Raw genomic sequence first — 20,891 nt, forward strand, 5'->3', positions numbered from 1 at the left:
AATGTAAATTGTTAAGAAAATTGTTTTCTTTTAGTGCCTTCTGTAATGTTACATAATTTTTTCTTTAGCCATTATTGCCAGAATTCCTATCTTCATCCCAGTGCTGGTGAAGTCAAAGATAAAACCAATCTACAGCTTCTACAATAGCCATCACTGAACTGCTTGCAGAACTTGCCTGGACACATTGTGAGCTCACCTGTATGCATTGTGAACTATCTGTTGGTGCAGCGACTTGTGGTAGTGTTGGGGTATTTTTGCTGATGATGTCACCGGTGGTACAATTTTTCAAAGGAGCCCTCAATTGGCTTAATGTCATGGCATTTTGCATCCTCCTCTACTAGTGATGGTCTAAAATTTGGGGGCCAACAGAGGTGAGGCAAAGAACCTCACCCCCCCACTGGTGCAAAGGCCTATCCACAAGTATAGCTGTATGCTGGACCGGTAGTCAGTGACGGGTATGATCCAATTGCAGTGGTACCAACCTAAGACAGGAGGCTGACGCCTAGAGGTCAGTTCATCCGATGACGGGTAAGGACCATATGTTGAATTGGACTGCCTAACAGACACGGTCCCTAAGCCACATGCTTGTTGTTTAAACAGAGAGGGGGAGATGTTGAGAGCCACAGCCAAAGGGGCCCCAGCAAACTTCCAGCTGCCAGCAAACTTCCAGCTGCCGGCTGATGATTGGCTCACAGCGGCCCCAGCAACATCTAGCTGATTGGCTCCTCGGCCCCAGCAACATCTAGCTGATTGGCTCCTCTGCGGTGATGCTCATTGGACTGTTTCCCTGCCCTTTCAGACCACGGAGCTGCTCATTGGGGGACTTTTTTTGGCTCCGCCCACGTTACCCAGCCAATCGGCCTCAAGAGCAGGAGGATTGTGGGAGGTAGAGAGAGGCTTGTGTGGGAGAGAGAGGCTTGTGGAAAGCCGGTGGTGGCAGTTGAGGCTCTGAGGATTTTTCCTGAGAGGCTGTTTTGTTTGGCGTGTGTGGTTCTAAAAATAAAGTTAGTTTCTTTTGACAAGTGGCTCCTGATTGTGCCCAGCCAGACTGCGGCACTGATTTCTCTGAAACTGTTAAAGTTTATATAGAAGTTTGAGGTTGATTTGAGGAGAAAGAAAAGATCGTTTTAAAGTTGGATTAGCAAGGATGGTGGAATGTGATAGACATCATCATCCAAAGTATATGTATGAAGTCACAAATCTGTGTCAACATACTTTATATACAACCAGAGATTTGAAAAATTGTGCTGTATACATATAATAAGAATTGTAATGCATTCCGATGTCATTTTTTTAAATCAATAAAAAAGTTGGATTTACATTTTTCTTTTATGTAGTCACAATAAAATGTACTAGATTTGACAACTCCTTGTCCCTACCCCCAATAAAATCAACCCTTAGTGACTTGAGTTGAAATAAAAATAAAGCTCTATTGCACAGTAGAGGACAATAGTTCATAACAGTTGATTATATAATTAACTAGAGGAAACAAGCATGAAGTGTCCCAGTAAAAAGAAATCATAAAAGTTTCAGGAGATGATTACCTTGATTTGATCATTCAACATTGTACACCTGCACTGAGATATCATAATATGCCAGTATAACGTATCAGTCAGAACACAAATGCCCACACCTCACTGTACAAAATTGCAAAAGAAAAAGCTCAGCTCTATTCATGCAAAATGACAACTATTGTTTAGATAGCATACAGGTAAATCAATATGTTGCATTATGAACAGTTCTGAGGCTGGAATGAGCCCAATGAGTGAAAATGAGATGTACTAAAATATATAAAGCAGAGGTAACCACAGCTGGATGGAAGGGGTGAGGTTCTCTAGTATGGTGCACACTGTGACTCAGGAGAGACGGGCATCAAACCTTTCACTGAGAAGCACCATCTTGGTGAGGACTTTTCCCAGGGCCATTCTGATGTCCCTGTTCCTCAGACTGTAGATGAAAGGGTTCAGCATGGGGGTGACCATGGTGTACATCACTGAGGCCATCAGATTCATCGTAGAAGACTGTGTGGCTACAGAACTGAGGTAGACCCCAAGGCTACTGCCATAGAACAAGGAGACCACCAGGAGGTGAGACCCACAGGTGGAGAAGGCTTTGTACTTGCCTCTGTCTGATGAGATCCTCAGGATGGAGGAGAAAATCTGAGAATAGGAGAAGAGGATGCCAGTGAGAGGGAAGACACCCAGGACGATGGCCACAGAGTACACCACTATGTTGTTGATGAGTGTGTCAGAGCAGGCGAGCTTGAGGACTGCAGGAAGATCACAGAAAAAGTGAGGGATTTCTATTTTTGTGCAAAAGGACAGCCTCAAGGTGGTCAAGGTCTCTGGCAGGGAGCCCAGAATACTGACCATCCAGGACCCCAGAGCCATGAGCAGACAAAGCTGTGGGTTCATGATGGCCATGTAGTGCAGGGGGTGACAGATGGCTACGAAGCGGTCATAGGCCATCACTGTCAGGAGAAAGTTGTCCTGGCATCCAAACACAAAGAAGAAGCATATCTGTGAGACGCAGCCTGCAAAGGTGATCCCTTTGCTGTGAGTCTGGATGTTCCTGAGAGCCTTGGGGATGGTGGTGGAGGTGAAGCCAATGTCAGCCAGGGACAGGTTGGAGAGGAAGAAGTACATGGGTGTGTGCAGGTGGGAGTCTGAGATGACAGCCAGGATGATGAGCAGGTTTCCTGTGACTGTGACCAGGTAGATGGTCAGAAGCAAGCCAAAGAGGAGGGATTGCAGGTCGGGGTCATCTGTGAATCCCAGGAGGACGAAGTCTCCAGCTCCTGTTTGGTTTCCTCTTTCCATGGTGCTTGTTGTTTCCCCAAGAGGGAGAGAAGGAACTCCAAATTCACTCCAGCCAGAAGCTAGGCTGGCTGAGGGAGAAACACTGCAAATTGAAAGCCAGACTCAGCAACTTATAAAGGTCCTGTCTTAAAAGAAAAAATAGAAAATCACCTGTGCGTGTATTCAGTGGTTAAGTGTCTCTAGGTTCAAACATCGGTAACCCCGCACCAAAAAAAGAAATAATTCGAAATAGAGATTCCCCAGGATGCCCCAATGTCTTTTATTGAAACCTTGGGAACTCAAGAAATCATTTATTTTGTTTTATCATTGGGTCTCTTTTCTGACAAGTTTCAATTACCATTTTTAATCCCCCAAACAATGAAAGGAACAAAACCTGCGTTTATGTCAGTGGTTCTCATATGGTGTCCCCAGGAGTACCACCTGGGCATCACCTGGAATCTTGCTGAAATGTGCATTCTGATGCACACCTCACCTGACCACCTGAACCTCCTGCTGTAGGTGTGAAGCTGCCCTCTGTGTCTTGAGAAGCCCTGTCAGGATTCGGAGGCTCACTCCTGCTTAGGAACCAGGGCTCTGGACCTTGTCTGCATCCCCACCCAATCCTCGTTCCCCAGGTGCTCTGCTGCGTTCTGCCTCATGCTCATGGGAATGAGCATCTCCTAGTTCCAGGCAGATTGCTCTGCCATGTAAAAGCTCTCTCGGTTACTATGCTTCTTTTCTGTGATTTCCTCATGTCCTTCCTGTGGATGTGTGTGGTCCTTCTGCAAGAAATCTCAACAGCCTCTGTGATTATTATTCTTGTTTGCATTTCATTTTAATTACCACTTTATATAGATTAAAGAATCATAGAATTTTAAGTACAGAAATCCTAGGTTTTCTAAATGTAGCATGAATCTTAAACACATTTTATTTTCATCACATCAAATATTCCATGAAGGGGAAATGGCTCTTCATATCTTGCCCTTTCTGGATGTTAGATTTCCTAATTTTCTCTATGAGGAAGGCAGTTAAGATTAATTTTAAGTTTATATTTTCCTGTCTTATGATAATCTGCAAATGACTTCTGACAGTTTTTTAAAATTGAGTTTTTTTTTCTGGTGTATTCATATAATTGATTGACTAAAACTGACTATTATCAGGCTGCCAGATTCTTCTTTTAAAAAATTGTCTATTTTCATCATATCAAGTAGAGAAAGTCACCTAGAGTGGCTTCTATTGGAATTTTATTTCTAGTTCCAGTTTATTCTTGTAGATGAACTAAAAAATGAGAAAGATCCTGGAATTGAAAAACAGATTCCAGAACCAATTCTATAGCTTCCACAACTAGAAAAAGTTAAACATGGAATGAAAGGGACAAACAGAACAAGAGGAGGAAGGACCACACACTGAGGTGCAGGAAATAAAATTCCATGCATGCGTGAGTAAAGTCAAAGTGACTCTACCTAATATTATGTAATTCTCCAATGCACTAATAAAAATGTCAAAAGGCAAATTGAAATGCCTAGAATTAGGAATGAGGAAAATGAACACAGAGGTAAGGATATATTCAACCTTACTAGATTGTATTTCTTACAATCTAATTAAAAATATGTAGCTGTCCCAGAGTAGATCTTATTTCTGGGAATTGTGTACAGTTGGTGGAGGAAAGCAAATCAGTAACCAAGGAATGAATCCAATAAATTACAAGACTTACCACCAAAAATGTTCTGGCAGGACCTGAGGCAGGAGCAGAAGCAGAATTCTCCTTAAGAAGAAACCGAAGTCTCTCATCACTAATTATTGGTCAATGGCCTGGGAGGGGAAAAAAAAAAAACAAGAGAGAGAAATGAATTACAGTAGATGGGGTAGAGAGAGAAGAGGGGAGGGGAGGGGGGATAGTAGAGGATAGGAAAGGCAGCAGAATACAACAGACACTAGTATGGCAATATGTAAAAACGTGGATGTGTAACAGATGTGATTCTGCAATCTGTATACGGGGTAAAAATGGGAGTTCATAACCCACTTGAATCAAATCTATGAAATATGATATGTCAAGAGCTTTGTAATGTTTTGAACAACTAATAAAAAAAAAGAAAAACACCCCAGAGACCCAAGTATGGAAAGGCAAGATGTCTACTGGGGAATGATGTTGGCCAAATTCTATTGTTATATCATGTGCATGTACGAATATATACCAACAAATCCCACCTATGTTCAACCATAATGCAGCAGTGAGAAATAGAGAAAAGGTAAGAAGTCCTTTTTGTTCAGGATGGACTGGCTGCAGATGACAGACTGAGAGCTGTAAACCTATTGTAACTGGGTGTGATTTTACCAAGGCCGTTCACAGAAAGGCAATGTGTAAAAAGCAGAGGCTGGGCGGGGAATGTGGCTCAAGTGGTAGTGTGCTCGCCTGGCATGCGCAGGGCAGTGGGTTCGATCCTCAGCACCACATAAAAATAAAATAAAGATGTTGTGCCCACCAAAAACTAAAAATAAATATTAAAACAAAATCTGTCTTGCTCTCTTTTTTAAAAAAAAGCAGAGGCCACTCCAGGTGGCTCAGGGCAGATAGCACATTGAGATCTTTGGCAAATATTGCTTTTCTCTAGTTATGAATTTCCATTTTCATCTCTAAAAGAGAAGTCTCAGTATTTTCTGTAACTCTTTTACTCATCTGACTTATGAAAAAATAAAATAGCATAAGCAGCAAAAATTTGCATTTCTAAACGCAGGTGAATTTATTACAGAATAGATCTCCAACATTCCAAATATTAATAACATTTAAAACTCTTAGAATGGGGACTAGAATCTTACAAACACACAACAAATAAGGGATTTAATATGTATAGTTATTTGAGGACCTGCCTGTGTTCTGTACTTGTGGTATATTTTATATACCTTGATTCATTATATCATCATGGCTGTTTTTATATAATGTAAACAAATGTGTTTTAATAATGCAATGATAATAAAGTACAGGTGTAGTCTCTCACTACCTGATAGGGAGTATTATTATTTCCTCTCACCTGATTTACTTTAACTTCACCCCAACATGATTCCTATGTAGTAAACACTATTATGATCCTTATTTTATAAATATGGAAACGGAGTAAAAAACCTTTCAATAACTTGATGTCAGAAGATGTTTGCCTGGAATTCTGTTAACTACACAAGATCAAACAGAGGTACCTTGAGTGAATGAAGGAGTAGTTTTATAAATTTAAAAAAGAAGCTTCTCTGATACAGGAGAAGAAAGTCCCCTCCAGTCGCTTCAGAAAGATGGTGGAGATGGCTGTGAAGGAAACGCTTGAGAGAAGGTCAGTTCCATCAGGAAGTGAGAGATGCTCAGATCTGGGTTCCAGAAAAGAGAGTAAGATGGGAAGAAACGGAGAGGAAGAGAAGATGAGAGAGACACAGGAGCTGATTGCACAGATGGCTCTAAGTGAGGGTCCCTCCTCACTGCAGTGTCCCCACTTGGGCCACCAAGGCTTGTCCTGAGAGGCTGTGCTGCCTCCTACCTGCTCCCACATCAGCAGCCCCAGGGGTGGTGAGCTCCTCTTTCTTTCTTCCAACCCTGGGTGATAAGGGTCAATTCAGCTCTGATGAAGGGCAGGAGGTAGCCTCAGGCATGGGTGCTCTTCAAGGTCCAGGTGAAGTCATTCATTCCTGGCAGAGCTGAGTGGTGGGTGAGAGGGTCACGGGGCATATTTACCATTTCCAGGCCTGGGAGGTCGAATTCTCATGAATGCTCATTAAATTAATTGTTGCATTGTTGTCTATTCTCAGAGCAGTTGAGGTTGCATGAGTGAGGATCCAACACTAGAAAGGTAATTGTGCATGATGCTAGTTTTGCATCCCTGGGACCATCTTGTTTGCCAGCTATGTCTGTCCTTCCCCTGGGGCTGAGGCACATAATGTCATCTTGTCCCTGGACTTGATTTCTACTGATGATTGTCCTTCCCCATGAGTATTTCCTCAAATGTGAGATGGAGCTCCTTGGTCTCTCCCAGGCATGAGCAGGCAGTATCCAAGTCCATGTGAGTCCTGCACCTCAAGTGGGAGCTGTGCACAGGACACATCCAACTCCACACACAGCTCTTACAGTGACCTTGCCCTTCCAATGACCTTGTTAAAGCTTCTATATTCACCATTGCATTAGTGCAGATGAAGTTCCAGGCATCTGGTTAGGAAAGTGCATTGAGAGGTGGGTCACTTGTACAGGAAGGAGTCTGTAGGCATCCACAGCTCTATGTTTCCAAACAAGCTGGCTGCATGACCCTCAGTACTCAAGGGCAGAGAATATGGACCATCTTTAACAATTCACAAGGCACTGATCTTTACACCATAAATCAAGCATATTTTAAAAAATTCTAGAAAATGATAACAGTAGGACAGAGAGCATTCTTTTTGGGTGACTCTGTTTAGTGTGAAGCAGTATCCAACAGGTGAGAGCTTCTCATCAGAAGGGAAGACCTACCACGGGACTCCGGATGGCCATGTGTTCCAGGGTTGCCACACACCTGGTCCATGCTGTGCTCTTGGATCCACTTCCCATCCTCCTCCTCTCAGGATGAAGCCATCCCTTGCTCACACTTGGTACAAAGACACCAGTCTCTCAAACTCGTCCTATAGGAAACAGCCTGTTGAAACCTAATATTGGATTCAAGAAAAGAAAGTCCTGGGAGAGCTCACAAAGTGCAATGTGCAGTGACCCCTGTTTGGGAGCAATGTGGCCGAGTGTTTTCATTGTTCATGTTTCAAGAATGCTTGCTCTAGGGAGAACTCAAATGTGCTTATTGTAGCAATGTCCTGAGTGTTGTGACACATAGTTCCACGTCCCCCTTCTGATGTCATAGATCATAGGGCCAAGTCTGTGGTTCCAACTTAGCAGCTGTGAAAGGACTTATGGTCATTGTTATACTCGAATGTTCACATGATTTGGGCAAAAGAATTAGGTTGTGAATCCGAGTGGGAAGTAGGACCTTCTCAGGTAGATTCTTAGGTGCCTGGGGAGGGTGACTTTTATTGTTAGTGATCCTGAGTATTTGAGTGGAGGAATCACTGGACAGCCTTTTATTTTGTGAATACCTTTCAAGCTCGACATCATCAAGTGGTTTAGAAAGATACCTCAGCCTTCACCATCCCACCTAAAGCTAGGACAGACTGTTATCTACAAGGAGGACCAAGAGCCTATTAAAAAATATCAGCCACGTTGTGGATAAAAAAAGGACAATGTTTACTTAGGATCATGTAGATGCCAGCATATAGCTAGGAACAAGGAAGATAAGCAGAGGCTATTGGTTTCACCCATGTAGCAGGAGCCATGGGGATTGCTAGCAGCCTCCCCACGGAGGACACCAGCTCAGCCTGCCCTTGACATCACCAATGACTATTTCCCCTGGGGAACTGAGAGAGGGAGATGTGGCTCCAGGGTTCTCTTCCCCTCAGAACTGACTGCTGTGGAGTCACTTTGGAAAAGATGCTGTTTCCTCCCACTTCCTGCCAGAGCCCTGACTCCCAGGGTATTGCTGCTGCCCATTAGGAGTCCACCGTCCAGATCCTGCCCTGTGGCTGAACTAGGCCTGAGCACACTTCAGGTACTGGACTCTTGTTATGGTGAGGTAGTTTTCACTCTCTTATCCAGAGCTGGGACCTCAGTGCATTTGACCATATGCTGGACAGTGGGTTGGTGCTGCCAAGGGCAATTCCTGAGGGGTCCTAAAGCTTCTTTATGTATGTGGAGTCTTGGGTCCTCCAGTCTTGGCCCATTGGCCACTTCACAACATCCACATTTGTCACATGTTACCGATATGTCAGGGGAGGTGGCTTCACCCTGCACCAATTCAAGAAATAAGAAAATAAAAACAAGCGGAATCCTACAGAATGTGTTTAGAACACATTAGGCATTATTAAACATGACAATGAAGACATATCAACTGTTTAAAGTAAATTAGAATTAACATATATATTATGGTATATGATTCAATATGTTAAGCCAAAAATACAGAAAGAAGAATTTCAAGGAGGTTTTGACACACTGTGCTTGCGTTTCAAGCCATCACCTTGTCACCTGAATATGTGCCACCATGCTGGCTGTACCTCAGTAAAGCAGGAATGAAGAAAAACAGGAAACCATGAAAAGGTGCTCATCTTCACTAACCATCCAAGCAGTGCTGTGTTTGGGGTATGTGGTGTCCCCCAGAGTTCAGGTGTGGGACAAGGCAAGAATGTTCAGAGGGGAAGTGATTAGATCATGGAGTCGTAGCCTAGTTGGTGGGTTAAGCCACTTAAAATGAATCATCTTGGTGATAACTGTCAGCAGGTAGGGTGTGGCTGGAGGAGCTCCATCACCAGGGGTTCCTCAGGTTTGTTCTTTGTTCCTGGAGAGTGCAGCTCTCTCTGCTCCCTGGTTGCCCTGCTCTGAGCTCCTCCCTCCTGCTCGCCCTTCCACAACGGTGTTAAGCCTCCTTCTGAGCTATGGAGTCAGCTGAGCCGGCTGTGAAACCGTGAGCCAAAATAAACTTTTCCTGCTCTAAGTTGTACTTGACAGGTCTTTTGAGTGAGGAAAATCTGACTAAAACAGGAAGTGAAATTAGAATATAGTTGTGCCCTGCATAAGTACGTTTTGGTCCCTCATCAACCACACATAAGACAGTGATCTCATACGTTTGCGTTATCTGCTGATGTCATACCCATCTTAGCTTGTGTATGTGGTTGTGATAAAAGGGCAAGACTGGCCCAACCCAGTATTTCTCTGGCTTTCTGTCTCTCCGTGTGATCTCTCTTTTGGGAGGGCTCCTGGCACATCTCCAAACACCCGGATGGGATGAAGTCAGAGGCTCCCTCATCAGAGCTGGAGTCATGCTAATTGGACTTGATAGAACTCCAAACTGTGAGATAAACAGACTTCTTTATAATGTACCTAGTCTCTGGCACTTTGTTGTAGCAATGCAAATGGACTAATATATCAAATAAAAGAGACATTGGGAAACCTAATGATGTGATGTGTATAAAACATGAAAATAGTGCTGGCACATACTGAGTGTTGTTATTAATATCAGCATTAGTAACTCTGAATTTCTTCTCCAGCTCAAAAAACTTTTATTCAATTGATAACTTTGTGTTTTCTGTTCCCAATTCTATTTTACATTTACCCATCTGCTCAGCTAATTTTCATTCACTTGACAAAGAGTCACCGAGCAAAAACTCCCTTCCAACAACACGGTGAGGCATGGTTGCTGCAGAGGTGGGAAAGTTCTCAATGTAAGGAATCTGTACAGAGGAAGAATAGAAAATTCAACATAGTGTGATGGGAAGCACAGTAGGAATGATTTAAAGGGGAAAACTTTGAGTTAATTTTATTCACATCCTCTTTGAAGTCGTTCTGTAAATGAGTTCTCAAGACAGCATTTGCACAATACTGGAGGCACACATCCCATCACATCTGAGGACATATGTCAATCCAAAAGACCAGAAAGCAAGACTGCAAGTTCTTGCTCATATGAGGAAGGGGATGAATTTCATGTTACAGAAGTCGAGAGTACAGCAGTGGTCCTTGAATTCAGGCGGGGTGAGGAGGAGGTTGGGTAGAGGTGAAGTCCAGTTTCTGGAGAGAAATGATTTCTAAAGTTCTATGTGGGGGCCCACTCTGAATGATTTGTGCCTTCCATCCTGGAGCACAGAGGCTTTGACCGGTCACTACATCTCGTAGTGACCTGGACATTGCCCTGGTCTCAGAGGTTGAGGACGCGTCTTCAGACATAGGTGTGTCACCCCATGGATTGAGCTATGCTCACCTGTTCCTTTGTGATAATACCCCTTTGACCTGTTTGGGATAGAATGTTCCATGGACACTCCCTTGGTGTGTCCCCTTCTCTTGCTCTGCCTTTGGGTGTGGCCTTCCTAGGTGTCAGTCAACCTGCTGACAGCAGACATCACGAAGCTAGACTCAACCCCCTGAAACCTGACCCCTTGCCTCATTTGAATGGCTTCTCCTCAATAAAAGGATTCAGCACCTGCGCTCTCTCTCTCTCTCTCTCTCTCTCTCTCTCTCAGGACCCTTAAGGTCAGAGGAGCCATCACAGGACTCCAGAGAAAAAGGCATCTCTGTTTCTTGTGTGGTTATTTCGTGCAACCCAGCTCCCCTGGAGTGACCCTGAGTGTTTTGGTCGTGAGGAACGTGACAGTTCTACAGCACAGTTGAGGACAATAGTTCACAGCAGCTGGTTACATAATTTTGGAAAACTAGAAGAGAGGAGCATGAAGTGTCCCAGTGAAAAGAGATGATAAAGGGGCTGGGGCTGGGGCTCAGTGGTGGAGCACTTGCCTAGCACGTGTGAGGCACTGGGTGCATATCTCAGCACTGTATGTAAATAAATGAATAAGATAAAAGTCCATCAACAGATTAAAAAAAATATTAAAAAAGAAGTGGTGGTAAATGTTTCAGGAGATGGAATGCCAATGACCTGGATTTTATCACTACACGTAGCACACGTGCATTGTGATGTCTCACTGTGAGCCATCAACAAATGCCAGTGTTTCATATCAATAAAAATACAAATGCAGATACCTCAGTGTAGGTAATTATAAATTAAAAATCCCGTTTTTAGTCATACAGAATTACAATGACTGATTGCATAGTGCATGGGTGATCCAATATGTTGCCTTACGAGTGGGAATGAGCCCTAAGAAAGATGCAAAGAATGAGTTGCCCTGAAATACACAAAAATGAGGTAGTCACAGTGTTGCATGGAGGGGTCAGGGCTCTAGGTCTCCAATATGGTGCGCACACTGTGACTTAGGAGAGACATGTATTGACAGTTTCACTGTGAGGCACCATCTTGATGAAGACTCTCCCCAGGGCCACCTTGATGTCCCTGTTCCTCAGACTGTAGATGAAAGGGTTCAGCATGGGGGTGACCATGGTGTACATCACTGAGGCCATCAGACTCATCGTATTCGACAGTGTGGTTATAGAACTGAGGTAGCCCCCAAGGCCAGTGCCATAGAACAAGGAGACCACCAGGAGGTGAGACCCACAGGTGGAGAAGGCTTTGTACTTGCCTCTGTCTGATGAGATCCTCAGGATGGAGGAGAAAATCTGAGAATAGGAGAGGAGGATGCCACTGAGAGGGAAGACACCCAGGATGATGGCCACAGTGTACACCACTATGTTTTTCATGAGTGTGTCAGAGCAGGCGAGCTTGAGGACTGCAGGAAGATCACAGAAGAAGTGAGAGATTTCTATGTTGGTGCAAAACGAGAGCCTCAAGATGGTCAAGGTCTCTGGCAGAGAGCCCAGGACACTGACCAACCAGGACCCCAGAGCCATGAGCAGACAGAGACGTGAGTTCATGATGGCCACATAGTGCAGGGGGTGACAGATGGCCACAAAGCGGTCATAGGCCATCACTGTCAGGAGAAAGTTGTCCTGGGATCCAAACACAAAGAAGAAGCATATCTGTGAGACGCAGCCTGCAAAGGTGATCCCTTTGCTGTGAGTGTGGATGTTCCTGAGAGCCTTGGGGATGGTGGTGGAGGTGAAGCCAATGTCAGCCAGGGACAGGTTGGAGAGGAAGAAGTACATGGGTGTGTGCAGGTGGGAGTCTGAGATGACAGCCAGGATGATGAGCAGGTTTCCCGTGACTGTGACCAGGTACATGGACAGGAAAAGGCCAAAGAGGAGGGACTGCAGGTCAGGGTCATCCGTGAATCCCAGGAGGATGAAGTCTCCAGCTCCTGTTTGGTTTTCTCTTTCCATGGTGCTGGTGTGTTTTCCCAGAAGGAAGGAGAGAAGGAACTCCAAATTCACTCCAGCCAGAGGTTAGGGAGGCTGAGGCAGGAGGACTGCAAGTTGAAAGCCAGCCTCCGTATTTTAGTGAGATCCTGTCTCAAAAAATAAAAAAGGGCCTGGGCATGTGGATCAGTGGTGAAGCACCCCTGGATTCAAACTCTGGTACCCTCAACACCCCCTGCCTCCAAAAAAAAATAATTTCAAATAGAGATTTCCCAAAGATGCCCCAATGTCTTTTATTGAAACTTTGCAAACTCAATAAATCATTTATTTTGTCTTAACACTGGGTCTCTTTGACGACATGTTTCAGTTACCATTTTTACCCCCCAAAGAAACAAATCAAGACCTAATTGTATGTCAGTGGTTCTCAAATGGTGTCCTCAGGAATAGCCACCTGGGCATTACCTAGAATCTTGCAAGAAATGTACATTTTCCTGCATATCTGACTACCTTGACCTCACGCTTTAGGTGTGAAGTAGCCCTCTCTGTCTTAAGAAGCCCAGTCAGGATTTGGATGCACACACCTGTTTGGGAACCAGGGCTCTAGATCTTGCCTGCGTTCCCCAGCAGTTTTCGTCCCTAGGTTTTCTCCTGTGTTCTGCCTCATGCACATGGGAATGAACATCTTCTAGTTCCAGGCAGGTTGCCTGTCACGGGAAGGCGCTCTGTGTTACTGAGCTTGTATTCTGTGATTTCTACAGGTCATATCCTGTGGATGTGTGTGGTCCTTTTGCTAGAAATATCAACGTCTTCTGATATTATTTTTGTTTCTATTTCATTTTAGTTACCATTTTAACTGTATAGATTCAAGAATCACTGGGTTTCTAATTATAGAAATCCTAGTGTTTCTAAATATAGAAATGAGTCTTATGCACATTTAAAAAATCACATTGAAATATTCCTTGAAAGGGAAAATAGCTCTTCAAATCTTATTCATTCTGGACGTTTGCTTTCCAAGTATTCTTTATAAGGGAAGCAGTTAAGGTTAATTCTAGGTTTATATTTTCTTCTCCTATGATAATCTGCAAGTGATGTCTATCAGTTTTTCAAAAAATTTAAATCCGCTCCCTTAAAAAATTCAGGTATTTCCTCTGCCACATGCATATACATGATTGACTTAAACTCACCATTCATCAGGCTGCCAGATTTATATTGTAAATTATTGTCCATCTTCATGGTGTGCTTAAAAGTTGAGTAGAGAAAGTCACCTAGCATTATTTCCTTCAGAATTCTATTTCTTGTTCCAATTTATGCTTGTAGATGAATGTTAGAATCAGCACTATTGGAAGTAAAATACTATTGGAATTTTATCAGAGATTCTCTTAACGTTTTAAACTAATTTAGAAAAAAAATGACATCATTACAACATTCAGATTCTCATATAAGTAGCAGGAATTTGCCCCCATGCATTTCAGTTTCTTTTTAGGAAAATATTTCTGGTTTTAAAAAGAAAATGTAGATCATGTTCACTTCTTGTTTATAATATTGAGTGTATTTAAGCCTTAATGCTGTTAGGAATGATGATTCTCAATATCATATCCACTTTTGTGATTATATTTAGGAAGTGTTTGGTTTTATTTTTGTGTGTGTGTGTGTGTGTTGATGATATGTCATGTAATTTTTCTGGGCTTTCTTTTAATTTCATGATTTTTTTTTGTAAAAATCTACTTTGACTAAATAATATCACTTTATAACACCTATCCTTGTTATTTGATTTATTTTATTGCTTTGAAATTCCAGATCCTTGTTAAGGTTTTGTGTAAGATATGGAATTCTTTGTTTCGTCACATAATATGATACTTGAATCATATTAAATTGTATGGTATTAAAATTATGTAATTTTAATTCCATGAATATGCATTGCTTATCCCTGCATACTTTGGAGGAGCATTTTAAAATTTTCTGTAAGAGTGTAATGACTTATTAACCATTTGAAAAATATAATGTTGAATGCAGTCTCCATGATCCCAAGTAAATTTTAAGACTTCAATGTGAAGCCAAGAGACAAAAGCAGCTACATAATGAAAATACAATGTAAAAATAAAGTAAACATCTACATGGGCATGAGTAATCTGTAAAAGTAGAGGAACATTCTGACCAAAAAATTTTTTGCATAAGTGAAAAAAAACTTCACTAGTTAGGACTTTATATTGAAAACATCTGAAGAAAAAATGCACAAGGTAGAAAATTGCAAAGATAATCTATTTAATTAGTTAAATAATGTATTTCAATACTAAAGTCTCATTTATAATTTAAGATTCACATATTGCTTAGAAAAAGGTCAAAAGAGTTAAATATTCATTAAAGGAAATGTAAAAAGGATATTAAATGAGCAGATTTTCATTCTTATCGATAATTTATAAAAGTGTAATAAAAATAAGATTCTGTTTTTATGGAATTAATTGAGAAGGCCTTTTTCAAAAATAGTAACCATGCCAAATTCTGTGATGGGGAAAGGAAGTAATATTTCAGGTGCTGATATGAGAGCTTACTTGGTCTGCCTTTCTGGGCCACAGAAATTAAATCAGCAAATAGCCCTTTTATAAATTCTACAAGAGTCACCAGCATATGACCAGGGATCTCCTGGAGTATTGACATCATTGTTTCTTTTTTGGATTTGCTTCTTAATATATCATATAAAGACTGCAAATGAATACATAAGTCATCTATTTTTAAGAAATAGAAAGTTTTAAACATAAAATTATTGGAAATAAAAATAACACTAGGCAAAACTAAAGCAGCAAGGAGCATAAAATGAAGGTAAAAGCAGAGCCAGAGGACTAAAAAGGAGAAAGATCCTAGAATAAAAAACCCCACAAATTCCAGAACTAATTCTATAGCATCCACAACTAGAAAAAGTCAGACATCAAATGAAATGGATAAAAGGAGACAAGAGGAGGAAGGAGCAGGGTTTGAATCAGAGCAAATAAATTTCCATCATGTGTGATTATGTAAAATGACCCCATTTTATTATGTAAAACTACAATGCACTACTAAAACTCTTAAAGAAGACAAAGATGAATTGAAATGTCTAGAATTAGGAATGAGGAAAATGAACACAGAGGTAAGGAAATGCTCAAACTTACAAGATAATATTTCTTAAAACTCTAAATTGCAAATGGTAATTCAGAGTAATCAAGTGGGGGCTAGGGAAGAACAGATGTACTTGGGGTTAGACAGAGGGGAGTGGGGGGAGAGGGTATGGGGGTCGTAAGGAGAGTAGAATGAATTGGACATTACTACCCTATGTGCATATATGATTACACCAGCTGTGTGATTCTACATCATGTGCAATCAGAAAAGTGAGAAGTTGTACTCCGTTTATGTATGATGTATCAGAATGCATCCTACTGTCATGTATGATTAATTAGAACAAATAAAAAAAATAAATAAAATAAAATACTCTGTCCCAGAGTAGAACTTATTTCTAGGAATTGTCCAAAGTTGATGGAGGATAACAAATCAACAACCATGGAAAGAACCAATAAATTATAAGACTTACCTGGCAGGACCTTTAGGTGGGTGCAGAAGCAGAATTCTTCTTTGAATAAAAAAGAAAACTAAAAAGTCTGTCATCACTAATCATTTGTCAGCAGCCTGGAAGTGCAAACCAATGCAATAGAAGGCGAAAAAGGCACCAGAGACCTGAACATGGAAAAGGCAAGGTGTCTACTGGGGAATGATCTTGGCCAAATTTTTTCTGTTGTTATATCGTGTGCATGTACGAATATGAACCAACAAATCCCACCTATGTACAACCATAATGCACCTGTAAAAAACAGAGGAGAGGCAAGATATCATTGTTTATGGAGGATGGAGTGGCTGCAGATGACAGATTGGTAGCTGTGAACTTATTGTAACTGGATGTTATTTTACTAAGGCCATTCACACAAAGCCAATGTGTAAAAAGCAGAGGCCACTGTAGGTGGCACAGAGCAGATAGCACTTTGAGATCTTTGGCAGATATTGCTTCTCTCTAGTTATGAATTTCCATTTTCAGTTCTAACAGAGAAGCCTCAGTATTCTCTGTAACTTTTGCACTCATCTAACTTATTCAAAAAAAATAAAACAGTCAGCAAGAGCGGCAAAAATTCGCATTTCTACACGCAGTAGAAATGAATGCTCTTGAGTGCTCTTCAAGGTCCAACATTCCAAATATTAATGAAATTTACAACACCTAGAATGGGGACCAAAACCTTACAAACACACAACAAATGCGAGATTAATATGTATAATTACTTGAGGACCTGCCTGTGTTCAGCACTTGTGTTATATTTTATACACCTTGATTAATTTCATCATCATGGCTGTTTTTATATGATGTAAACAAATGTGTTATAATAATGCAATGATAATAATAAACAGGTGTATGCCCGACTGTTAGAGTATTATTGTTTTTCATACCTGATTTACTTTAACTTCACCCCAACGTGGTTCCTATGAAGTGAGCACTATTTTAATCATTACTTTATAAATATGGAAACTGAGACAAAAAAACAAATAACTTGATGTCAGAAGATGTATAGTTGGACTTGTGTTAGCTACACAATATACCCAAGGAGCTATTGAGTGAAAGAAGGAGTAGTTTTATACATAAAAGAAAAAGAAGCTTCTCGGATGGAGGAGAACACAGACCCCTTTAGTGGTGCCAGAACAGTAGTGAAACTGGCTATTGGGGAAAAGCTTGAGAGATGGTCATTCATCAGCCACGTGAGAGATCCTCAGAACTGGGTTCAAGAAAAGAGAGTGAGATGAGAAGAAGTGGAGAGGGAGAGAAGTCGAGAGAGACACAGGAGCTGACTGCACAGACGGCTCTAAGTGAGGGGCCCCTCCTCACTGCAGTGTCCCCACTTGGGCCACCAAGGCTTGTCCTGTGAGCACTGTGCTACCTCCTACCTGCTCCCACATCAGCAGCCCCAGGGGTGGTGAGCTCCTGCTCCTCCTTTCCTGGGTGATAAGGGTCAGCTCAGCTCTGCTGAAGGGGGAAGTGGCGAAGGCATGAGTGCTCTTCAAGGTCCAAGTGAAGTCACTCATTCCTGGCAGAGCAGAGCTGTGGGTGAGAGGATCATGGGGCATATGAGTATTTCCAGGGCCTGGGAGGTTGAATTCTCATTAAATTAATTGTTGCGTTATTATTCTGTTCTCTGAGCAATTGAGTTTCCATAAATTATGATGCAAGACTAGAAAGGTAATTGTGCACGCAGCCAGTTTTGCATCCCTGGGACCATCTTGATTGCCAGCCAAGTCTATCCTTCCCCTGGGGCTGTTGGCTCATGATGTGTTTTTTTTCCTCTGGACTTTAATCTACTGATTATTGTCCTTCCCTGTGAGTATTTCCTCAAATGTGAGATGGATGTGCATGTGATAAAAATTTGCATCCATTCTGTAGGCTCTCTATTTACCTCACTGATTGTTTCTTTTGCTGAGAAGATGCTTTTTAGTTTGGATTTATCCCATTTATTGATACTTGATTATAATTCTTGCACTATAGGAGTCTTATTAAGGAAGTTGGGGCCTAATCTGATGGAGATTTGAGCCTACTTTTTCTTCTATTAAGTGCAGAGTCTGTGGTTTAATTCTTAGGTCCTTGATCCACGTTGAGTTGAGGTTTGTGCATGGTGAGAGATAGGGGTTTAATTTCATCTTGTTTCATATGGATTTCCAGTTTTCCTAGCACCATTTGTTGAAAAGGCTATCTTTTCTCTAATATAAGTTTTTGGTGCCTTTGTCTAATATAAGATAATTGTAGTTATGGGGATTTGTCTCTGAATCCTCTATTCTGTACCATTGGTCTACAAGTCTATTTTGGTGCCAATACCAGGCTCTGTAGTACAGTTTAAGTCTGGTATAATGATGCCACCTGCTTCACTCTTCTTGCTAAGGATTGCTTTAGCTGGGTCTCTTATTTTCCTGATGAATTTCATACTGCTTTTTTTATTTCTATGAGGAATGTCATTGGGAGTTTGATTGGAATTGCATTAAATCTGTATAGTGCTTTTGGTAGTATGGTCATTTTGACAATATTAATTCTGCCTATCCAAGAACAAGGGAGCTCTTTCCATATTCTAAGGTCTTCTTTAATTCCTTTATTTAGCATTCTGTAGTTTTCATTGTAGAGGTCTTTTACTTCTTTCATTAAGTTGTTCCCAAGCTTTTTGAGGCTATTGTAAATGGGGTAGTTTTTTTTTCATTTCCCTTTCAGAGGATTTGTCATTGATGTACAGAAATGTCTTTGATTTATGGGCATTGATTTTATATCATGCTACTTTGTTGAATTCACTTGAGTTCTAGAAGTTTTCTGGTAGAATTTTTTGGGTCTTCTAGGTATAGAACCATATCATTGGTAAATAGTGCTAACTTGAGCTCTTCTTTTCCTATTCGTATCCCTTTAATTTCTTTTATCTGTCTAATTGCTCTGGTTAGTGTTTCAAGAACTATGGTTAAATAGAAGTGGTGAAAGAGGGCATCCCTGTCTTGTTCCCATTTTTAGAGGGAATGCTTTCAATTTTTCTCCACTTGGAATGATGTTGAGATAGAGCACTAATCTCCAGGGTATATAAAGAACTCAAAAATTTTAACACCAAAAACCAAATAACCCAAGGAACTGGATAGTCACTTCTCAGAAGATGACATAACAATCAATCAACAAATATATGAAAAAAATATTCAACATCTCTAGCAATTAGATAAATGAAAATCAAAACTAGTCTAAGATTTCATCTCACTCCAGTCAGAATGGCAGCTATTAAGAGTACGAACAACAATAAGTGTTGGTGAGAATGTGGGGAGAAAGGCACACTCATACATTGCTGGTGGGACTGAAAATTGGTGCAGCCAATTTGGAAAGAAGTTTGGAGATTCCTTGGAAAACTGGGACTGGAACCACCGTTTGACCCAGTTATCTCACTTCTTGGTTTATACCTAAAGGACTTAAAAACAGCATACTATAGGGATGAAGCCACATAAATATTTATAGCAGCATAATTCACAATATCTAAACTGTGGAACCAACCTAAATGCCTTTCAGTAGATGAATGGATAAAGAAAATGTGGTATATATACACAATGGAATATTACTCAGCAATAGAAATGAATAAAATCATGACATTTGCAGGTACATGGATGGAATTGGAGAATATAATGCTAAGTGAATTTAGCCAATACCCCAAAACCAAATGCCAAATGTTTTCTCTGATATAAGTATGCTAATTCATAATGTGGATGGGGGGCACATGGGACAAATAGATGAACTCTAGATAGGGCAAAGGGGAGGGAGGGGAAAGGAGGGGGCATAGCAGTAGAATAGGTAGTGGAATGAGATGGACATCATTACTCTAAGTACATCAATGAAGACACGAATGGTGTGACTCTATGTTGTGTACAACCAGACATGAAAAATTGTGCTCCATATGTGTAATATGAATTGAAATGCATTCTGCTGTCATATAAAACAAATTAGAATAAATTAAAAAATGTGAGATGGAGTTCCTTGGTCTCTCCCAGGCATGACCAGGAAGATCCAAGCCCATGTGAGTCCTGCACCTTAAGTGGGAGCCATGCCCAGGATCACATCCAACCCCATACATAGTTCTTTCAGTGACCTTACTCTTCCAAGGACCTTGAAAAGCTTCCATGTTCAGCATTGAATGTTCAATGCAGATGAAGTTCCAGGCATCTGTTTAGGGAAGTACATTGAGAGGTGGGTCACTTGTACAGGAAGGAGTCTGTAGGCATCCACAGCTCTATGTTTCCAAACAAGCTGGCTGCATGACCCTCAGTACTCCAGGGCAGAGAGTATGGACCATCTTTAACAATTCACAAGGCACTGATCTTTACACCACAAATCAAGCATTTAAAAAAAAATTCCAGAAAGTGATAACAGTAGGACAGAGAGCATTCTTTTTGGATGACTCTGTTTAGTGTGAAGCAGTATTCAACAGGTGAGAGCTTCTCATCAGAAGGGAAGGCCTGCCGCAGTCTGGCTGGGCACAAATCACGAGCCACTGAAGCAGGAACAAACTTTATTTTTAAACTGTAGGAAAACACTTCACACAGCTCCCGGGGAATCCTCCTGATCGCCACGAAGGCCAGGAGGCTTGTCCAGGAACCCCCAGCCGGAAATATCTCTCCCGGAAATCCCTCCTCCTGCACTTCCCCAACCAATGGGAACTCTCCGGGAATCCCCGGAAATCCCCACGAGAACTCCAAAATAGTGCGAGAACTCAAAAGTTGCGGCAGAGGCGGATAGTAATGCCTCGCCTGTCAATCAATACTGTTGGCAAAATGCCAGGGGCCAT

At 41.5% G+C, this 20,891-nt stretch overlaps 3 protein-coding genes across 8 annotated transcripts in view; all 3 read right to left on the minus strand.

Moving 5' to 3' along the window:
• Positions 1-20,891, minus strand: part of LOC107145002 (adhesion G protein-coupled receptor E2-like) — a 452,375-nt gene that overhangs the window by 295,677 nt on the left and 135,807 nt on the right. The gene's annotated exons all lie outside the window — the stretch shown is intronic.
• LOC107144997 (olfactory receptor 7C2-like) lies at positions 1,857-2,819 on the minus strand. The gene has a single exon (XM_015488852.1). The coding sequence runs from the start codon at positions 2,817-2,819 to the stop codon at positions 1,857-1,859; it is 963 nt and encodes a 320-aa protein (XP_015344338.1).
• On the minus strand, positions 11,599-12,639 carry LOC107144998 (olfactory receptor 7C2-like). The gene has a single exon (XM_015488853.2). It carries the CDS (start codon positions 12,559-12,561, stop codon positions 11,599-11,601), a length of 963 nt encoding a protein of 320 aa, XP_015344339.1. The 5' UTR covers positions 12,562-12,639.

The sequence above is a fragment of the Marmota marmota genome, unplaced genomic scaffold (genome assembly GCF_001458135.2).
Source record: "Marmota marmota marmota unplaced genomic scaffold, marMar, whole genome shotgun sequence".
Taxonomy (NCBI): domain Eukaryota; kingdom Metazoa; phylum Chordata; class Mammalia; order Rodentia; family Sciuridae; genus Marmota; species Marmota marmota.